Genomic DNA, 22,699 nt, shown 5'->3' with positions numbered 1-22,699 from the left:
GCAGGTAATCTCAAAGGAAAATACTAATTTTAGCAAAAGTTTATTTGGTGCCAAAAATGTTTGGGGGAAAAAGGATTAAGAACTAATCAAAATAAACTGAAATTTTTAATGTTTTGTTATGCTGAACTTTGGAAGTTGGATGTATGTTGAAAATACTTTTCATTTCATGCATAGCTGGAGAAGATCGTCAAGAGAGAACTTCATTTCATTATAATTCTTTTGTTATAAAATGATGTAGTTGCTGATTATTTTTGTTCAGCCATATTTTCTCTTGAGGCTTATTTGTCCTGTGTATTTTAGTATATTTCTTGTGACTTAATTGAGAATATTCTTTTTTTAGCACATGAAATCTGAACAGCTATCCAGCTTCTTCAGGTATTCTCTAAAATATGGGTAGCTCTGTAATCAAACTTTGAAAATGCCTTGGGGAACATATTCTTCTTTTAACCATAAAATATTGTACAAATGTACCAAAAGAGGAACTATGGCTTCTATAATTTTTTTTTCTTTAGACCAACCTCAAGTTCTTGCAGCAAAATTTCTTTACTTGATGTGCTACAAGTGAACTAGGGTCTTTAAAATGTATTTTAGAATTTTTTTTCCAACATGCTTCTTCCCTTGCAACAGGTACCGTTTTGCAGAGATTCGCTACCATCGCCCTGAGGAGACCCACAAGGGGCGTACAGTTCCAGCTCATGTGGAGACAGTGGTTTTATTTTTCCCGGATGTTTGGCATTGCCTTCCCACCCGCTCAGAGTGGGAAACCCTCTCCCGAGGATACAAGCAGCAGCTGGTCGAGAAGCTTCAGGGTGAACGCAAGGAGGCTGATGGAGAACAGGCACTGAACGCTAATCCCTTTTTCTATTTCCGCTTCTCACAGGCACAGGAACACAGGCACAAATGCACACCACACACTACATAACAAACACACATGGAGGAACATAACTGGTAACAGCGACTGGTAATCCAGCTTTCAGCAGTATAGTTGTATGTTCTTTTCTCTTAAAAAAAAAAATCTGTCTATTATGCTAACTTTAAGAGTGCTGAGACCTCAAAGGAAAATAAGTTGTGCTTAAATTGCACAGAATTTTGTTTTTATCATAGGTCTAGTTGCTGGAATCTGGGACCAGTTGTTGAGCAAGATTCAGTATTAAGCCATTTTAAACATTTTGCCATTTTCTAAAATTTAAAAAATTTTCTCTTTCACGGTCATCAGTTCTAGTCATGGATATTTGAAATTGGACAACCACAAGTCTGAGAGATTTGAAATTTCAGGCTATGTGGCATCGTCTTTGGTACATTTGAAAGGTCTGACTAAATCAGTCTTAACTTTGGGTGGCTTGAAAATTGGGGCAAGATCACACACTGTTTGGTTAGTGGAGATCGGCAGTGTTTGTGCATCCCTGATATCCTTTGTGTTGTAATTTATCACCCTTTTGTGTTTCACAGATCTGGCTTTGATTGGCTGATGAGTGTCTTTGTGATCAGTTAAAAGTGGTAGAATGTATGTACGTGGACTTGCCTAAATAATAACTTTAGGAGAAGACAATCTGAAACATTTGTGACCTTGCACAGATCAGCAACAGACTTTTAAAAGTAAATTACCTTTATTTTAAGGTTTCAGAATAGTAATTCTGTTCTTTACTTTGTATATCAGGATGAAGAAGAGAAGGATGATGGTGAAGCTAAAGAAATTTCCACTCCTACCCATTGGTCTAAACTTGACCCGAAGACAATGAAGGTAACTTTGAAAGTAATGGTATTTAATTTGAAATCTCTGAACAGGAATAGAGGATGTTGTGGACAGTAGTTTTTCAGATATAAGCCATTAGAAATGAAGTCCACTGGTTTTCTATAAATATTCTTCGTTGTTTTTGTGTGTGTGTGTGTGTGTCAAAATTAAATAAAAGGTGACTTCATACATCAGTTCAGCCACTGTCGAATGTAATATACATGTGCCTATAGTATGAGCAATATTTGCTTTTTGCTTTGGGAACTAAGCAAGAGGTGGAATTTCTGCACTTAATTAACTTAAATTCAAGCAGAAGGAATGAAACATAGGAAAAAGATTATGCAGTTTTTAAATAAAATTTAAAAATAAAATGTGGATTGATATACATCTGAAATAGGAAGAAGATAATTTAAGAGGCTTTTTTGAAAATCTTTGATTAACCCATCATACTAGTTTGTTTTTGCTCCCCATCGTCTTTGGACCTATTATCTTTTTGCAGTTTTGCATCTCTGGGCCTATATTGTGAATGTAGATCCATAGATTCTACGTACATAAATTCTACATAGATCAGAAGATCAGAAGCTGGCTTGCTTTTGCAACTTCCTGTTTAACACATAAAAGCTGACCTTTTTATTAACTTCTGTCCTCAGCAAAATACAGGTTTTTTTCTTTTTTATGAAAGTCTAGTTTTTAAACCAGCATTGCTTTGTTTGTTTGTTTGTTTGTTTTTTGCGGTACGCGGGCCTCTCACTGTTGTGGCCTCTCCCGTTTCGGAGCACAGGCTCCGGACGCGCAGGCTCAGCGGCCATGGCTCACGGGCCCAGCCGCTCCGCGGCATGTGGGATCTTCCTGGACCCGGGCACGAACCCGTGTCCCCTGCATCGGCAGGCGGACTGTCAACCACTGCGCCACCAGGGAAGCCCAACATTGCTTTTTTAGTAGAGAATGTGTATCATAAGAATGTGCTCTTCTTACCCTATGCCAAGTTATTTTCCCTCAACATCAGGTTTCATATAGAGTGCTATAGATTCAGAAAGTTAGATTAAGCCTGCACTCCAAGGACTTTTTGTCAAACTGATGGCTCTGCTATTGTTTCTTATTTTAAAGTTTGTATTCCTTTTCTTCTTTTTATGAATAGACATTTATTATTTGTAAAGCACATTTCCAATAAAATTGGGATGATTTTCAGTATCTCTCCCTTAATAAAGAAAAATTTTAGTAAACAAGATGACAAATTACCCATATTATCGCGAGAAATTTTTTTTTCTTTTTTAACATCTTTGTTGGAGTATAATTGCTTTACAATGTTGTGTTAGTTTCTGCTGTATAACAAAGTGAATCAGTTATACATATACATATATCCCAATATCCCCTCCCTCTTGGATCTACCTATCCCACCCCTCTAGGTGGTCACAAAGCACCGAATTGATCTCCCCATGCAATGCAGCTGCTTCCCACTAGCTGTCTATTTTACATTTGGTAGTGTATATATGTCAATGCTACTCTCACTTCGTCCCAGCTTACCCTTCTCCCTCCCCATGTCCTCAAGTCCATTCTCTACGTCTGCATCTTTATTGCTGTCCTGCCCCTAGGTTCATCAGAACCTTTTTTTTTAGATTCCATATATATGTGTTAGCGTACGGTATTTGTTTTTCTCTTTCTGACTTACTTCACTCTGTGTGACAGACTCTAGGTCCATCCACCTCACTACAAATAACTCAATTTTGTTTCTTTTTATGGCTGTATAATATTCCATTATATATATATGTGCCACATCTTCTTTATCCATTCATCTGTCGATGGACACTTAGTTTGCTTCCATGTACTGGGTATTGTAAATACTGCTGCAGTGAACATTGTGGTACATGACTTCTTTTGAATTACGGTTTTCTCAGGGTATATGCCCAGTAGTGGGATTGCTGGGTCATATGGTAGTTCTGTTTTTAGTTTTTTAAGGAACCTCCATACTGTTCTCCATAGTGGCTGTATCAATTTACATTCCCACCCACAATGCGAGAGGGTTCCCTTTTCTTCACACCCTCTCCAGCATTTACTGTTTGTAGGTTTTTTGATGAAAACTTGTATTACTTTTGATTATAAATATAAGGCATGCTTATTTTAAAAATTGGTGTATGCATAAAAAATTGAAGAAAAAAAATTTCTCAAGCCTTTCATTCAAACACAGCTTTTCTTTAAAATTCTATGCATTTATATATGGAATTTAAGAAAAAACAAAACTGTCATGAAGAACCTAGGGGTAAGACAGGAATAAAGACTGTGTCCTACTAGACCTACTAGAGAATGGACTTCAGGATATGGGGAGGGGGAAGGGTAAGGTGTGACAAAGCGAGAGAGAGGCATGGACATATATACACTACCAAACGTAAGGTAGATAGCTAGTGGGAAGCACCCCCTTAGCACAGAGAGATCAGCTCGGTGCTTTGTGACCGCCTGGAGGGGTGGGATAGGGAGGGTGGGAGGGAGGGAGACACAAGAGGGAAGAGATATGGGAACATATGTATATGTATAACTGATTCACTTTGTTATAAAGCAGAAACTAACACACCATTGTAAAGCAATTATACTCCAATAAAGATGTTAAAAAAAATTCTATGTATTATTTTCCATTATATTTTCTGGGTACAAGCTGGTTGGTTGGTTGGTTGTTTGGTTCTAATCATGTTGCGTAAAAAAGTTGCTGTCTCCTTTTCAATTAATAATAGAGTTTCACATGTAATTATTTTTAAATGTTCTATACTGTTCCATTTAGTTGATGTACTGCTTTTTTTTCTTTGGTATTACCCTTTTATTGGATATTTAGATTCTTCACTTTTTTGGAGGAAGGGATTATGACAAGGAATGTATCCATATAAAAAGTTTCTTTCTTGTGTTTAGGTTATTTCCTTAGGGTAAATTCCCAGAAATTAGAATTTCTGGGTCAAAGAGCATTAACTTCTTCAAAGCATCTTAAAACATGTTGCAAATTATTTTCAAAAAATACTCTGTCGGTTTGCATTTTCACAAACCTTTTTATGAGCTGTACAACTGTCCCTTTCACCAAAATTTAAAAAAAAACCATACAGAAGATCATTGCAGTTCCCTATTTCACTATCCTGTTTTCTTTTTCTGTGTTTTTATGGTGTGTATATTTAGGTAAATGATCTCCGAAAAGAATTAGAAAGTCGAGCTCTTAGTTCCAAAGGGTTAAAATCCCAGTTAATAGCCCGATTGACAAAACAGCTTAAAGTAGAAGAGCAAAAAGAAGAACAAAAGGAATTAGAGAAATCTGAGAAAGAAGAGGAAGAGGAGGATGATAGGAAATCTGAAGATGATAAAGAGGTATATACTCCTAAAAATACCCTGTACCCCTTTGTAAGCATTTTCTTCTCCCACCCCTTCAGCCGCTGGAAGCCACTGATGTGTTTTCCTGTAGTTTGCCTTTTCCAATATATCATGTAAATGGAATTACATAACCTTTTTAGTCTGACCTCTTTAACTTAGCATGACGCATTAGAGATTCACCCATTTTATTGTGTTTCTATAGTTTGTTCCTTTACATTTCTGAATAGTATTCATAGTATCAGTGTATCACAGTTTGTTTATTCATTCTCCACTTGAGACACAGTTGAGTGATTTCCAAGTCACGTATTTTATTCCTCCCTCTTAAAAATGAATAATAATGTTTTAGATATAAAAAATGAAATGAAATTTGGTGGACAAAGCCACGAAGTTCAGAGATGGAGTTCTAGTGAAGTGCTTCTGTGAGAATTGTGCTGCTTTAAAGCTGTGCGTTTGATTGCATTTCAGTCCTTAAGACTCAGAGGCTGTTTATTCACTCCCATTTATGCCTCAGTCTTATGCCCAGAAGAGTAACTTATGGATGTTTTCTGAATTGGAAACATGGGGATAACAGAAGTGTGTTACAACACCAGTAATTGGATAAACTGACATTATGTGTTTCCCGATGGAATGCATTGTGAAGTATACGTCATTATTTATGAAGTATTCCTGCCGAAAATGTTTTACCTTAATCTAATTGTAAGAAAACATATAAATTTAGAATGTACGAAATTCTACAAAGCAGCTTGTCTGAACTTTCAAAAAATGTCCATGTAATGAAGGAAGAAAAATGGTTTAGATTACAGAAGGTTAACAAGACATGACAACTGAATGCACTGAGCGAAACTTGACTGGATCCCGGATAGAGGGGGAAAAAGCCATAAAGAGTATTTTGGGGGTAATTGGAGAAATTTGATTATGGATGTGATATTAGATAATGAGGAACTGTTAAATTTCTTGGATGTGATAATGATTTTGTAATTATGTAGGAAAATTACCTTGTTCTGAAGAGATGCATGATTTCTTATTTTACTATATAAGTTATATTTATTTTTATAGTGAAATTGTCTCAGAGTTGGCCAGCAGGAGGCCTTTCAAGTTGTCTTCTGTGTTCTTGGAAATGTTCTTGTCATTTTCTGAGAACTTTCTTATTTTGCAGCACAATACAGTGTTTTAGTCTCACCGTGTACTATCCCTGCCCTATTACTGAAATCAGCCATTTCCCCAGCAAGTCCTGGTATCTTTTAGTGAAGGATGGTACATCATATTTACTACAATAAAGTCATAAGTTTGTACTAATACCTCCAATTCTACTCCAGCATCACAGAGTTCATTCTGGTTTTCTCTCTTTCCATGTATCTTAACTCCTTTCTCCAATAATGAGAAACATACCTTCTATTATACTTAATATATTTGCTTACTTTCTCAGTTGTCCATCACACTCCCTCTCCAATTTGAATATCCTCACTCTGCTCTCATTCCCTGCCCTGTGCTTTCTCTGTATGGATACCCTCCTTGCTTCATTTGGGTTTCAATTCCTGGTAACTGGGCAGCTCATCTGCTCTGGGCCATTGTAGCACTCCTTCCTCACAGCCTCCATCCCCTGTATAGACACCTGCTTTGCTTGTAGGAATTGCTTTAGAACTGAATTGTTCAGGACAGGAAGAGCAGAAAAAGAAAGCAAAGAGTTGATTTTCACTTTTTGATGTTAGTGGCCTTTGGTGCTCAAATCCTAGATCCATTGATTTATTGGGGTTCAAAAATGGTGATATCATAATTCTTATTCTGTGTTCACCTATTCCCCTCATCTGCTGTTTGGTTACCCAGGTGGTACAGGTTTGCCTTTTGGTAAATTCATATAGAAGAAGGCAGGATCAATACTTGATTCTTCTCTTTCTTTCTTTTTAAAATACAGAATATTAGGACTTCCTTGGTGGTCCAGTGGTTAAGACTCTGTGCTTCCACTGCAGGGGGCATGGGTTCAATCCCTGGTTGGGGAACTAAGATCCCACATACCACATGGTGCGGCCAAAAAATATTTGTGTGTGTGTGTGCTGCTAAATCAAGCACTATTTTTGTTTGTTTGTTTATCCAGCTTTCATGAAAATTCATTGATTCCCTGCCATCTTCAGGTGGTTACCTGTTTGTTTTTATTTTATTTCTTTTTTTTGGCTGTGTTGGGTCTTCGTTGCTGCTTGAGGGCCTTCTCTAGTTGCAGTGAGCAGGGGCTACTCTTATTGCGGTGCGCGGGCCTCTCATTGCGGTGGCTTCTCTTGTTGCGGAGCACGGGCTCTAGGTGCACAGGCTTCAGTAGTTGTGGCACACGGGCTTGGTAGCTGTGGCTCGTGGGCTCTAGAGTGCAGGCTCAGTAGTTGTGGCACACGGGCTTAGTTGCTCCGCGGCATGTGAGATCTTCCTGGAACAGGGCTGTAACCCATGTCCCCTGCATTGGCAGGCGGATTCTTACCCACTGTGCTACCAGGGAAGTCCAGTAATCGTTTTTTTGGGTTTTTTTTGCATCTTTATTGGAATATAATTGCTTTACAATGGTGTGCTAGTTTCTGCTTTATAACAAAGTGAATCATTTATACATATACATATGTTCCCATATCTCTTCCCTCTTGTGTCTCCTTCCCTCCCACAGTAATAGTTTTTTATTTGTTTTGTTCCCTTGCTTTTGTTTTCTTTAAGGAATTCTGATGTCTTGTATTGACCTTTTTTGCTTCCTCAACATTGGTTACTTTTTCTTGAATACTTTTCATTTCTTTTTGATTTTTAAGATTTCCACACTACCTTCTGTTCTTTTAAGGCATTATCTCTTGAGTTTATTTTCTTTTTTATTCCTTCTAGTTTATTTTTAAATTTCTGAAACTATCTTTTCTGATTGTTCCCTAAATTCTGTCACCTCATTTTCTTTTTGTTTTTTTTAGATATGGACCCTTTTTTTTTTTTAATGTATATATTTATTTATTTATGGCTGCATTGGGTCTTCGTTGCTGCGCACGGGCTTTCTCTAGTTGCGGCGAGCGGGGGCTTGTTGTGGAGCACAGGCTCTAGGCGTGCGGGCTCAGTAGTTGTGGCTCGCAGGCTCTAGAGTGCAGGCTCAGTAGTTGTGGCGTACGGGCTTAGTTGCTCCGCGGCACGTGCGATCTTCCCGGACCAGGGCTCGAACCCGTGTCCCCTGCATTGGCAGGCGGATTCTTAACCACTGCACCACCAGGGAAGCCCTGGACCATTTTTAAAGTCTTTATTGAATTTATTATAATATTGCTTCTGTTTTTTTTTTTTTTTTTTTGATGTTTTGGTTTTTTGGCTGCAAGGCATGTGGGATCTTAGCTCCCTGACCAGGCATCAAACCTGAACTCCCTGCATTGGAAGGCAAAGTCATAACCACTGGACCACCAGGGAAGTCCCTGTCACCTCATTTTCTACTTCTAAAATTCTTATTCATGTTGTTCTTTCATATCTTGTAACATTTTCTTTTCCTTTTTTTAATATTTATTTATTTGGTTGTGTCAGTTCTTAATTGTGGCAGGCAGGCTCCTTAGTTGCGGCTCGCCGGCTCCTTAGTTGTGGCATGTGAACTCTTAGTTGTGGCCTGCATGTGGGATCTAGTTCCCTTACCAGGGATCAAATGCAGGCCCCCTTCATTGGGAGCACAGGGTCTTAACCACTTTGCCACCAGGGAAGTCCCTGTAACATTTTCTTAATGTCTTTTAGCACACTTTAAAATAGTAAGTTAAGATTTTTATCTGCCTTTTGGCCATGGCTTTCTGGCCCACTTTCATTGTCTGCCAGAGATGTGATTCTGCTCCTTGTTCTTTTTTTTTTCTAATAATAACTTTGGGATTTGACCTCAGTACTTTTCTACTGCTCGTGTTTATGTGAATGTAGTTTGCCTAAAGTTTATTAGGAGATTGCTTCAGATAGCTTTTCTAACTTCACAGAGCCCTGTGTTCTGTTATTTTCTTGTTCTGTCAAAAAATATGGTGGCTTGCTGAGATTTCGATCTTTATTGCCCTCTATCACTTTTTATCTGGACCTTCTCCTCCCTTGTCTCTGTTGTCCCTGTCCGGCTCACTATTGATTTTGTTCTCAGAAGTTTCTCCTCGTTGTGGGGCCCTGTGCTGGAAGGATGCCCTGGTAAATCAGCTTTGCAAGTTCATAGGTAGGGCTAGAATGTCTGGGCCCTTTTAGATCTTAACACTGACCCCTTGTATACCCTTACTCACCTATTCCTATTTTTAGCTGCTATTCTTAAATTTACCTGCTGTGCTTTCCATTGCCTGATTATTTTATGGTTTTCCTGTTCTTGGATCCAACAGGCAACCTCGTTGCTTCCTTCTGCTTCCCCACACACACAGATGTCAGTAACACATAGATGTTGGGGTCTGCTCACTTGTATATTGGGGTTTGTGGGGATACCTTATCACCTCGTTTTGTTGTGCATATACATGGATTTTGGTTTTGGTATCTAGATTATTCTGTCTCTTTTTAAATGTGAGGATTCAGGTAGACCCACAAACTATGTTACCACCACTGTTTTCCCAGAATCTCCTGATTTATATGATGTTAATATAGGTTTGTCAGGTTTTTTCCTCTTTAGAAGGCAATTTCTTATGCTGGGAAATTGAAAAGAAAGAGAATTAGGAGCCATTAAAGCTGCTGTCCTCTTTATTAAATTTGAACTTTGCTCCCTTCTTAGCCCTTAAGGTTGGTATTATCATCGTAAGGAGTCATAGAAATTTGCCCTTTTTCTTTACATATGGTATACATTTGGTATGTATACATACTGTACATGCAGGTTTAACCATTACTTAAAATTTCAAATATGTAGGAAGAAGAAAGAAAACGTCAAGAGGAACTAGAACGCCAGCGTCGGGAAAGAAGATATATTTTGCCTGATGAGCCAGCCATTGTTGTACATCCAAACTGGGCTGCAAAAAGTGGCAAGTTTGATTGTAGCATCATGTCTTTGAGTGTTCTTTTGGACTACAGATTAGAGGATAATAAAGAACATTCATTTGAGGTAATCTTTTAAGTTTGAATTGGGATCCAAATAAAGTTCACACGTTGGTTAATATAGCTCTTAAATCTCTTTTGAGTGCCTCTTTCACTGTTTTTGTATTTTCCTTACAGTGTATTTTTTGGGGAAAGAACAACCAGATGATGTTCGCTACAGACTCACTTTTGCTTATTGCATTCCTGTGATATGGTTTAAATGTTCTTCTGGCCTCTCTATTTCCCATAAATTGATATTTGGACCTAAAGTCTCAATCCAGTTCAGGTTCAATTATTTTTTTTCCCAAGACTACATCACAGGTAGTGGTGTAGTGGTGTGTTCTTTTATCAGGATATTGGGAGACATACGATACAATAATCTCTAATTGCTTCTCTTGGGAATGTGGTAGCACTTTATTATTTACTCTAGAATTAAAATACCATTTAGTGGGATTGAAACTTTTACTTGTGATTGATTTAGGTGTAAGATAAAATAATTGATGTTTATATTTTCAACATGAATCTGTTTCTTTGTACCATTACTTTAGAATAGCTTTACAACAAACAGTTCATGTCATTTTTCAAAACAGTTGAAATGCACTTTCATCCCTAAGTAAGTGATTGCTTCATTCTTTAAACAAAACAATGTAAAATATCCCCAAATATCAGTTTTGTAAATAGCCTGTACAAAATTATAATTGTGTTCAATTATTGTATCTTATCAACATGTCTCACATTGTGTTATTTGATAAATTATATTGTAAAAATCAATCATACCTACTTGACCCAGGAGGCATTGGTAAGATAAAAATGAAGTGCTTAGACTAGAGACATTTGCAAACAAATACAGAGGACTACTGAGGCAATTAATAAACATGAAATTCATGTTTATTGGTCTTGGAATAAACTATGTTACAATATTAACATATTTATATTTTTTGAAACATTGATAATTCCGGTAAGCCAGTGACCTTAAACATTATATACAATGTGATTTTATTTTTATTACCAATTGCCATAAATTTAACTCTTAACAGTGCCTATCATGTAGTAATCATTCAAGAAGTAAATAAATGAACAAAAATAGTCTTTGGTATTACTGCTTAAAAAGTATATACTGTATACCTAACGGATGCTGTAAGAGGATGCCAAATTAATGCTGTTCGGTGGAAACAAGGTGATTTAGGAACAGCCCTCTGCTAGCAGAATGATCCTTTATTTTTCTTCCTCTCCACCTAACATACCCCCTTGGTTAGTTTCCTTTTAATCTATCATTAGAATGTAAGTCATTTTGGTATATGAATTTAAAAGAAATTATTACTAAGAAAAACTGTATATCAATAATAAATAAATTTTTGACTGATTTAATTTTAATGCTAGGTGTATCTTTGTCTTTCACTGCTTGTAGATGAAAAGAGATGTAGAATTAATACTTATCTTCTAGTTACTTCTCTAGGTTTCTTCCAAGCTAACACGTTTTAATTGCTTTTTTGTTTGTTTGTTTTTTGATTATTTATTTATTTTTGGCTGCATTGGGTTTTCATTGGTGCACATGGGCTTTCTCTAGTTGTGGCGAGCGGGGGCTTCTCTTGTTGCGGAGCACAGGCTCTAGGCGCACGGGCTTCAGTAGTTGTGGCACGTGAGCTCAGTAGTTGTGGCTTGCGGGCTCTAGAGCGCAGGCTCAGTAGTTGTGGTGCACAGGCTTGGTTGCTCCGCGGCATGTGGGATCTTCCCGGACCTGGGATCGAACCCTTGTCCCCTGCATTGGCAGGTGGATTCTTAACCACTGCACCACCAAGGAAGTCCCTTAATTGCTTTTTATTTGAGTAATAGAGATAGAAAAGTCTAAGAAAAATATGTGACTCTTGCTATTTACTTACACAAATGGAGATTTTATTTAATTTTTACATTAATGATTAAGAGAAAAGAATTCTCAAAGTCTTAATGGTCATTTTACTGATAATAGATTTCTTTTTATTTAAAATGTATAAGGATGGCATGAATGAAAGAAAAATAGATTGTAAGATCAACTATAGTTTTAATACATTGTATATTTCTTTCTGATCAGGAAAATAGTCTGATTGAAGTGTTTTACCAATTATACTGAACACATTGCCCAAAATTACATATTTTAGAACTGTTGTAACTATTTCAAGTTCTAGACCCTTTTAATCTGTTGAATGCAATTTCCTTAGATATATTTACATAGGGAATTCCCTGGCAGTCCAGTGGTTAGGACTCAGTGCTTTCACTGCCTGGGTCCAGGTTCAATCCCTGGTCGGGGAGTTAAGATATCCTACAAACCATGCGGCATGGCCAAAAAAAAGAAAGAAAAAAAGATATATTTACATAGGATATTTAGTATATAATTTTAGGTTCATGAATATATTAAAGCTAATTATCCCTGGATCCTTGCATAGTAATAATGCTTACTCCCTACTCAAGAGTTTGATTTGGTTTCCCCTGCGTGTAATGCTCTTCTGGGTATCTATTTAATGGCTCATTCCCCTTGCTGCCCTCACATCACTTTTCAAACGTCACTTGATCAAAAAGGCCATCTCTGGCTACACTCCCTTGTTACTCTCTGTGCTCTTATCCTGCTTGTTTTTCTTATAATTCAATGTTGATTTGATTATTCCACACTTTGTCCCACTAGATTGTTAGCTTATGAGAGTTGGGATTTTTATCTGCTTTCTTCACTGCTGTATCCCCAGTGCCAAGAACAGTCCCTGGTACATAGTAGGCATTTCATAAAAACTTGTTGAGTACACCTCATGATAAATGTATATGATAAAGTAATGCAGTTATTATTTTTTGTAATATTTGGCCCAAAGTATACCAAACATAGTATTTATATCTTCAGGAGAGTTTTTGAGGATTTTGAGGCTACTCAGCATCATTGACATCAATTATTATAATTTTATTGTTACTGCACATTAATTGTCAGATGTGACAGATTATCATTTGATAAATTACTGATTTGCTGGATTTGTTCAATATTTCTATTAAAGTTGGCTGGGTTACTGTTTGTCTTTTTATAGGTTTCATTATTTGCAGAGCTTTTCAATGAAATGCTTCAAAGAGATTTTGGCGTCAGAATATACAAATCATTATTGTCTCTTCCTGAGAAAGAGGATAAAAAAGAAAAGGAAAAGAAAAGCAAAAAAGATGAGAGAAAAGATAAAAAAGAAGAAAGAGATGATGAAACTGAGGAGCCAAAACCCAAAAGGAGAAAATCAGGCGATGATAAAGATAAAAAAGAAGACAGAGATGAAAGGAAGGTCTGTAAATATTTCCAGGACCAGCAACCGGGTTTAGTTTCTAATTAGTCTTCTGGAGTGTAACACATAACAATGAATTCCATCAGAATAGTAAAATGTAAAGGGCAAACTAAAAACTTTTAGTGTATTATTAGAAATTTAAGTCTTTGAATTAAGCCTATATAAGCATCTATAACTAGTTTTCTGGTACTTTATTCTTTAAGGTATATAGCATGATGGTTTGATTTATGTACATTGTGAATGGTAGTTTATTCTTAAAGTATATTATTGTTACAAGATATTTATAATGTGATACTATTTCAAGTAAATTTAGTCAATTTAATGTTTTTCTTTTAGTCATTTGATGTTTGGTGAGATCTTGCTTAATTTTAAGACATTTTAAATTACAGAAAGAAGATAAAAGAAAAGATGATTCTAAAGATGATGATGAAACTGAAGAAGATAATAATCAAGATGAATATGATCCAATGGAAGCAGAAGAAGCTGAGGATGAAGAAGATGGTATGATTCCAATTTATTTTCCCTTAGGATGAAAAATACAATTTTTGTTTGGGGACTTTATATCACTGAAATCTATAATTATTTTTTAGACTAGAAACAGTAAAATATTCTCTAGTGAAAATATGTTAAGTATTGTTTTACTAATTTTTAGGTGAGAGGATTGTTTTAAGAAATGTTATTTTTAACTGTCATATGTTCCATATATAATTAATGGTAACTCAACTTGAGGGAAAAAAAATTTCCCAAACGTGGTGTTAAAATGTGTCATGAAAAGGTATAATAGTCTTCCTTGTTTCATAGAATATAATCTTCTTCAGAAAACTAATTAATTATGAAGACTGTCATACAAGCAAAAGAGTACATATAGCATATAGAGTTTAAAGACTAATAATAATAAGCACCTGTATACCTATCACCCATGTTTTAAATAACAAACTTACCAGTAGTAATGATACTCAAAATACTTTACAAGTCATAGATGCCAGCCCTAAAGTACTTATGGAGTACCACTGAGTACCTGTCAGTTTCCATGTAGATTTGGGACTTTTTTTATTATTATTTATTTATTTATTTATGGCTGTGTTGGGTCTTCATTTCTGTACGTGTGCTTTCTCTAGTTGCGGCGAGCCGGGGCCACTCTTCATCGCGGTGCGCGGGCCTCTCACTGTCGCAGCCTCTCTTGTTGTGGAGCACAAGTTCCAGATGCGCAGGCTCAGTAGTTGTGGCTCACGGGCCTTGTTGCTCCGTGGCATGTGGGATCCTCCCAGACCAGGGCTCGAACCCGTGTTTCCTGCATTGGCAGGCAGATTCTCAACCACTGTGCCACTAGGGAAGCCCAGGGACTTTTTAACAAAAAAATTTTTTTTTTTTTTTGCGGTACACGGGCCTCTCACTGCTGTGGCCTCTCCTGCTGCAGAGCACAGGCTCCAGACGCGCAGACTCAGCGGCCATGGCTCACGGGCCCAGCCGCTCTGTGGCATGCAGGATCTTCCCAGACCGGGGCACGAACCTGTGTCCCCTGCATCGGCAGGCGGACTCTCAACCACTGTGCCACCAGGGAACTCCCCCAAATTTTTTTTTGAGGTGACAAAATCATAAGAGTTTTTTTGTTTTGGTAGTACATATCTTTGAGGATTATTACTACTTAAGGTGTTTTTGGTTTGCCTCTACATTTTTTCTTTCTACGGCAGCATTTTATTTTTCTTCTAATTGATGAAAATATTCAGACATAAAAGAAGTTGAGAGAATAGTGCATTGAATACCCTGTATCCCACAGTTGATTCAGTAGTTAATATTTTATCTTATTTGTGTTGTCTGTGTGTTTGCATGTGTATGTTTCTCATCCATTTGAAAGTAGGAATTCAACTTGCCTAAGAAAATACATTCTCTTAATCACAATTCCATAATCACCCCTAAGAAAATTAACAATAATGTCATACACCATCTATTGATGCCATCTAATGTGTAGTCTTAATTGTTCTAATAATTCAGTAGCAGTGATATAATATGCATATATCAGTATTTATTTTATCTTCATTACCTGCTCTGCTCAATGAAGATTAGCCCTTTTTTCGGTTTTTTTGGCTGTGTTGGTTCTTCGTTGCTGCGCGTAGGCTTTCTCTAGTTGCGGTGAGAGGGGCTACTCTTCATTGTGGTGCACGGGCTTCTCATTGTGGTGGCTTCCCACTTTGTGGAGTGTGGGCTCTAGGCACGTGGGCTTCAGTAGTTGCAGCACGTGGGCTCAGTAGTTGTGGCTCGAGGGCTCTAGAGCGCAGGCTCAGTAGTTGTGACACACTGGCTTAGCTGCTCTGAGGCATGTGGGATCTTCCCGGACCAGGGCTCAAACCCATCTCCCCACGTTGGCAGGAGGATTCTTAACTGCAGCACCACCAGGGAAGTACCAAGATTAGCCTTTTTTACAGTCCCATTTTCTCTCCCCCATCCTCCCAGTATTGTTTTATCACTGCTTTTGTTAAATCACTGAACAGTGTTCTCATTATTTTATGTCAGAATGTCCTAGCTCTCATCCCTTAGTTGTCTTCTTTATTCCTTTTCTACCACATAACTCCCTTGTTGGTGGTCTCTTCCATTCTCCCAACTTTAAGTACAATCTGCATGTACTGACAGTTATCAAATTTATATCTCAAGTCAGACTTCTCTTATTCTTCTATATCAGCTGCCTGTTTGTCATCTCCACTTAAGTTATCTGACATTTCAAGATAAACATGTCTAAAACTGAACTCCTGCTTTTCCTTTTCACCATAAAGAAAACAAACAAAAAAATCCTCTACCTTCTGCCTTCCCCACCTCTTTTGATGGCAATCCCATCCTTAGAGTTGTTCAAGCTAAAATCTAGGAGTCATCCTTGACTCTCTCTCTCTCTCTCTCTCTCTCTCTTTTCGTCACATTCCATTTCCAGTCTATCAGGAGGTCATATTGCCTCTATCTTCAAAATATAACCAGAATCAGACCATTTCTCAGCAGCGTCACTGATCTAACCTTAATCCAACCCATGTTGTTTCTTGCCTGGATTATTTTAATAGCCCCTTATACTGGTTTCCCTGCCTATCTCCTTCCTCTAAAGTCTCTTTTCAGTACAGTTGCCAGAATAACCTTTGTATAATTTAAGTCATTTATTTGTTCAAATTCTTACAGTTGTTCTCCATTTCACTCTATGAAAAAAGCCACAGTGTTTACAATGACCTGTAAGACCCTACCATATCAAGTCTTTAATTTTGTCTCTTACAACTCTTTGCACTTGTTCATTGCACCTCAGTCACTGGGACCTCCTTGAACCCATTATATATGTTCCTGTGTTAAGACCTTTGCATTGGCAGTTCCTTCTGCCTGCACACTCTCCTAGAGACCCACCTTGCTGGCTCCCTCAACACCTTCAGTCTCTGTTCAGCTATCGCTTTCTCAGGGAGGTCTACTCTGCACCCTATTTAAAATTGCAGTCTCCTCCCCACCCCCACCAAAGTACACATTCCTGATGCCTCCTTATCCCCTTCTACTTATAGCGCTTATAACCTAGTCTACTCTACTGTTTACTTAGTTTACTTATTGTCTGTCTTCTTTCCACTTGAATATAAGCTCTTAATAAGAAAGAGATTTTTCTTTATTTTCTTTGCTGATATATATTGGAAGTTCCTAGAACAACCTAAATATCCAAATAGGCTCTAAATAGATATTTGTTGAACTAATACCGTAAACTGCAAAGCCAAGTAGGGTGGTATGATTATAGTTTTGGGTTTTTTTTGGTTTCCTTGGTATTTCTAATTGATGCTTGCTTATGTTATCATTTTTCCCCATACTTTGCATCTCATTATCAGGTTTCCAGAAGACCACTTTTTTCCTCATGGAAAAATAGAATTTGTGGTTAAAAAATATATATATATATATATTTGTGTGTGTGTGTATATATAGTGCCAGTTAATGTCTAAAATGGTGTTGAATCTTATTAGTAATCAGAGGAGCAAATAACAGTGAGGGTCTAATTTTTACCTGTCAAATTGATGAAACTTAAGTTTCTAATAAAAGGTAACATCAGTTTAACAGGGGTAAAGAGAAGATTACTTTCACTCTTGGGGTGAGTTTAAATTGTTGCACCTTCACTGGACAGAAGTTTGGAAATGTTAATTAACCATATCCTTTCAAATACCAACACGAATATTTATTTCATAATTATTTATAAAACAAAAAACTAAAATCAGTCTTAATATTCAACAATAGGGAATTATTTAAATGCATTTTGACATAGACATGCAATTAAATTCTGTGCAGTCATTGAAAAAGAAGTTAGAGGATAGTGATGCGGAAAAAGATTACCAAATGGTTTTTGTAGACATAGACAGCATGTTCCAGGATGAGCAAGGATTACTTGGATTGTTTTTTCGGCCGTGCTGTGCGGCATGTGGGATCTTAGTTCCTCGACCAGGGATGGAACCCGTGCCCCCTGCACTGGGAGCGTGGAATCTTAACTACTGGACCACCAGGGAAGTCCCTGGATTTTTTAAAAAATACTTTAAAAATATAGGTTTCAGGGGAGATGATTTTAAAAGTGACACCTTTCAAGTTAAATACTCAAAATAAGCTGGGTCATGTTTGTAAAATGTGAATAAATGAAAGGAGAGGTTTCTTAATCATTTCTTAACTGAGGAATCTGAGGCTCTTAGCACTAAATCAATTTACCCATGATAATAAAACTATAAAGCAGCTGAACCACTCTGTACTGTAGTTTATATATATATATGAAATAGTTAGGTTCCAAGGACATATTATCTCTCTTTCTTTAAAACAGTTTATTTCTGTTCCAATACATATCACAAACTCACCCATTTTAAGTGTATATAATTTACTTTAATAATTTAACAATTTAATAATTCCTAGTAACTTCATAGATTTGTGAAACCATCACTACAATCCAGTTTTAGAACATTTGTCTATTTCCTTTTTTTAATAACAACTTGAGATATAATTCACATATCAACCAGTTCACCCATTTAAAAGTATACAGCTCAGTTTCTTTTGTTTTTGTTTTGTTTTAATATGTATTTGGGTGGTACGCCGGTCTTAGGTGTGGCACGTGGGGTCTTCGTTGCCGCATGCAGGATCTTTTAGTGCAGCATGCAGGATCTTTTTAGTTGCAGCTTGAGAACTCCTAGTTGCGGCATGTGGGATCTAGTTCCCTAACCAGGGATTGAACCCAAGCCCCCTGTATCAGGAGCATGGAGTCTTAGCCACTGAACCACCAGGGAAGTCCCAACTCACTGGTTTTTAATATATCCATCAGTCAATTTTAGAACATTTTCATTTCCACAAAAAGAAATCCTGTACTCATTAGCAGTCAGTCCCATTTCCCCCCCATCTCCTCAGCCCTAGGCAAGCACTAGTCAGCTTTCCATCTCTATAGATATTCTGGACATTTCATATATATAAATAGAATCATGCAGTATGCAATCTTTTGTGACTGGCTTCTTTTCACTTAGCATAATGTTATCAAGGTTCATGTGTGTTTTATCATGTATATTCTATTTAATATAAAGTTTTCGCTATATTGTTACTATTCGCGTACAACTTCTCACCTAAAGCAGTCTTTCCCAGAGTGTTCCAAAATATTAACAGGTATTAAGGTTAATAAAGTATACTGGGGTCAAATAAATTTGGGAAACTTGGGCTAAGCAAAGGTCTGCATGTTTTACTACAGAATTTCTTAGCTGCTTATGTATGTTGTGGATGTTCAAGAAGGGAATATAGGGCTTCCCTGGTGGCGCAGTGGTTGAGAGTCTGCCTGCTGATGCAGGGGACACGGGTTCGTGCCCCGGTCCGGGAAGATCCCACATGCCGTGGAGCGGCTAGGCCCGTGAGCCATGGCCGCTGAGCCTGCGCGTCCGGAGCCTGTGCTCCGCAATGGGAGAGGCCACAACAGTGGGAGGCCCGCGTACCACAAAAAAAAAAAGAAGAAGAAGGGAATATAGTGTGAAATATAATAAATTTATGCTGTGTAATATTTCAAGGGCTAATTAACTCCTAGTGTTTACTGTATCTCCTATTTTATCAAGAAACCCTTTGTTACTTCGGGCTTTCTGATGGAGATCCATTTGAGAGATCCAGAAGCCTCTAGAAACAAAATTTCTCTTAAAATTGTTGACAGATCATTAAATATCGACAAAAAAGCTGTTTAGTTGTATATAATTCATGAAAGGATGATGTATTAGTTCACTAGGGCTACCATGAAAGGTACTTCAAACTGTTTAGCTCAAACAATAGAAATTTACTGTCTTCACAGTTCTGAAGGCCAAGTCTGAGATGAAGGAGTTAGCAGGGTTGGTTTCTTCTGAGGGCTGGGAGGGAGGGTCTGTTCCAAGCAGCTCTCCTCAGCTCTTGTAGATGGCCATCTTTTCCCTGTATTGTCACATCATCTTCTATCTGCATGTGTCTGTCTAAATTTCCCCTTTCTGTAAAGACAGCAGTCATTGTATTAGAGCTCACTCTAATAACCTCATTTTAACTTGATTATCTCTGTATAGATAGACCCTTTCTCCAAATAAGGCAACATTCTGAACTACTAGGGGCTTAGGACCTCAGCTTTGGAACTTTAGGGGATAACAGTTGAACCCGTAACAGATTTATTCTTCATTATTAGTTGAATAACAAGCTGTTAATGGTGCTTGACCTGAGGGCGATGGCTGAGGTCTTCAGGAACTGGGTAGCTTATGGATAGGTAAGAGAAAGGAGTTTACTTTTTGTCAGTTTTCTGTTTATTTATTAAGAATAATTTATCGAATTTCCTATCTTTTTTTAAAATTTATTTTATTTATTTTTGGCTGCGCTGGGTCTTCGTTGCTGTGCACGGACTTTCTCTAGTTGCGGCGAGCAGGGGCTACTCTTTGCGGTGCGCGGGCTTCTCATTGCAGTGGCTTCTTGTTGCCGAGCACACGCTCTAGGCGTGTGGGCTTCAGTAGTTGTGGCACGTGAGCTCAGTGGTTGTGGCATGTGGGCTCCAGAGCGCAGGCTCGGTAGTTGTGGCACATGGGCTTAGTTGCTCCGTGGCATGTGGGATCTTCCTGGACCAGGGCTCGAACTCGTGTCCCCTGCATTGGCAGGCAGATTCTGAACCACTGTGCCACCAGGGAAGCCCAAATTTCCTATCTTTTATCAAAGGACACATACATTAGTGTCAGCAAATCTGGGTATTAATACTGTTAGGTCTTCTTTATTAAGAACATTTCAATTCTCATATGTAGTTTTATTTTGCAATAATCCATCTGCAGTTAGTTTTACTATATTGGCTGTTTTTCCTTTTATCTTGTAGTAAATATTCTCTGCCCTGTTTTGTTTAAATTTATGTTTCAGTTTTTTGTATAAAATTCATTCATGTTTGGGAACTAATTCCCCCAAATATTTATTGAATTGAGTCCTTGTATTTGAATCAGTAAAGTCCATTTTTTTCTTCCCTGTAGTTTCTTTATAAATTTCTTCCTGTTCTTATTCTTTATAATTTTCTTATAAAATCCAAACTGTTTTTAGTCGTATAATATTTCTTTGTTATTTTATCTTTTGAAAACTGATCAGTAATAGAAAAGTATTTTCAATCTGTACAGTAGTTGAAATTTTATCTATTAATGAGTCTTTTGCTGCTGTTGTATTTATTTTATAGATCGGGATGAGGAAGAAATAAACAAACGAGATGACAAAAGAGATATTAACAGATACTGCAAGGAGAGGCCCTCTAAAGATAAGGTATGTATTAAATACGGAAGTGTGTTTGACATACATTATTATGTTTAATGTGTACGACACAGTGATGTGACATTTCTGTATAATACTGTATTTTTTATAATATGATAATTTCCATTTCTTACATAATCCAGACTTATTAAACATAACTAAGTGATGAACTTTATTGATCCTTGTATATCTATATATTACCACTCATCAGAATTCAGTCGGTTGTATTTTGGTATTTGTGGTTTTGTCAGATAATCAGTATGTCTTACTTCTTTCTTCTCTATACATAAATCAGATCAATTCATTTTAGCTAAGATGAGGTAAAGATGTTTGCAGATTTTTGGTATTATATGGACACAGTCTAATTTTCTCACTTATCAGGGGTAAAAATTATGTACTGTATCTTCTGCATTTTCTTTAGGAAAAAGAAAAGACTCAGATGATCACAATTAACAGAGATCTATTAATGGCATTTGTTTATTTTGATCAAAGCCATTGTGGTTACCTTCTTGAAAAGGATTTGGAAGAAATACTTTATACTCTTGGACTGCATCTTTCTCGGGCTCAGGTAATCTATCTCGTGAATATTTAAAATTAAAAGCATGTTTAAGTAACTTTGTCTTTTTAGTACCTTTGACTTTTTGAAATATAAAAGCAATACAGGGACTTCCCTGGTGGTCCAGTGGCTAAGACTCTGTGCTCCCAATGCAGGGGGCCCGGGTTCGATCCCTGGTCAGGGAACTAGATCCCACATGCCACAACTAAGACCCGGTGATGCAAAATAAATAAATAAATTTTTAAAAAAAGCAATACAGGCTTATAGTAATACAGTTAAGCAATACTGAAATAAATAAAGTAAAAGAAGTTAAAAGTCTCTTCCTCTAGTTCCACTCCTTTGGCCTAATATATAAACTTCTAGATCCTTTTGTAAGCAACTCATATGTGTATATATATGATAGTTCCAGTTTTATAAACAACACATGAAATCATTCTAAACATACTGATGGACAACTTTTTTTCATTTAATAATATATCATGGGCATTCTACCATGAAAATGGAAACCCATTTTGTTCTTTTTATTACTGCCTAGTATTCCATGGTGTAGATGTGCCTTTATTGCCTTAACTAGTCCCAGTTGCTAAATGGCTTTCATTTTTAGAATTACAAGCTATGCTTTAATAAACGTGTTTGTACGTATACTTTATGTATTGACGTTTTTATCAGTTAGACTTTTTTTTAACAATTTTTTTCAAGTGATAATTTGATTTTAGGTTTATAGAGGAGACAGTTAAAAGTGTAAGTGCTCTAATTGAGTGGTAGTGGATACCTGAGATGCCATTGATGTTTATCATATGTGAAAATTAGAACACTGATGTTCAAGGAGAATCAAAAACTTATTTTCATCTTTTTAAATAACAGGTAAAGAAGCTTCTTAATAAAGTAGTACTCCGTGAATCTTGCTTTTACCGAAAATTAACGGACACCTCAAAAGATGAAGAAAATCATGAAGAATCTGAAGCATTGCAGGAAGATATGCTAGGTTTGAGTATATTATTTTAAGATCATGCCATTTTATAACCATATTATTAATTAAAGAAGAAAATAACGTAATAA

The 22,699-nt window shown here is 37.0% G+C and overlaps 1 protein-coding gene across 6 annotated transcripts in view; it reads left to right on the top strand.

Annotated features, from left to right (window-relative positions):
* Positions 1-22,699, top strand: part of CCAR1 (cell division cycle and apoptosis regulator 1) — a 53,738-nt gene that overhangs the window by 27,958 nt on the left and 3,081 nt on the right. For all 6 annotated transcript variants that reach the window (XM_060286212.2, XM_060286215.2, XM_060286214.2 and 3 more), the window contains 9 exons: positions 628-838; positions 1,658-1,741; positions 4,886-5,071; positions 9,909-10,100; positions 13,114-13,353; positions 13,743-13,854; positions 21,014-21,096; positions 21,506-21,652; positions 22,505-22,625. In XM_060286212.2, the coding sequence (XP_060142195.1) occupies positions 628-838; positions 1,658-1,741; positions 4,886-5,071; positions 9,909-10,100; positions 13,114-13,353; positions 13,743-13,854; positions 21,014-21,096; positions 21,506-21,652; positions 22,505-22,625 (1,376 nt within the window). The remainder of the gene's footprint in view (positions 1-627; positions 839-1,657; positions 1,742-4,885; positions 5,072-9,908; positions 10,101-13,113; positions 13,354-13,742; positions 13,855-21,013; positions 21,097-21,505; positions 21,653-22,504; positions 22,626-22,699) is intronic.

Source organism: Globicephala melas, chromosome 16 (assembly GCF_963455315.2).
Source record: "Globicephala melas chromosome 16, mGloMel1.2, whole genome shotgun sequence".
Taxonomy (NCBI): Eukaryota; Metazoa; Chordata; class Mammalia; order Artiodactyla; family Delphinidae; genus Globicephala; species Globicephala melas.
Note: the sequence above shows the minus strand (reverse complement) of the source record. Positions and strands in the feature narration are given on the sequence as shown.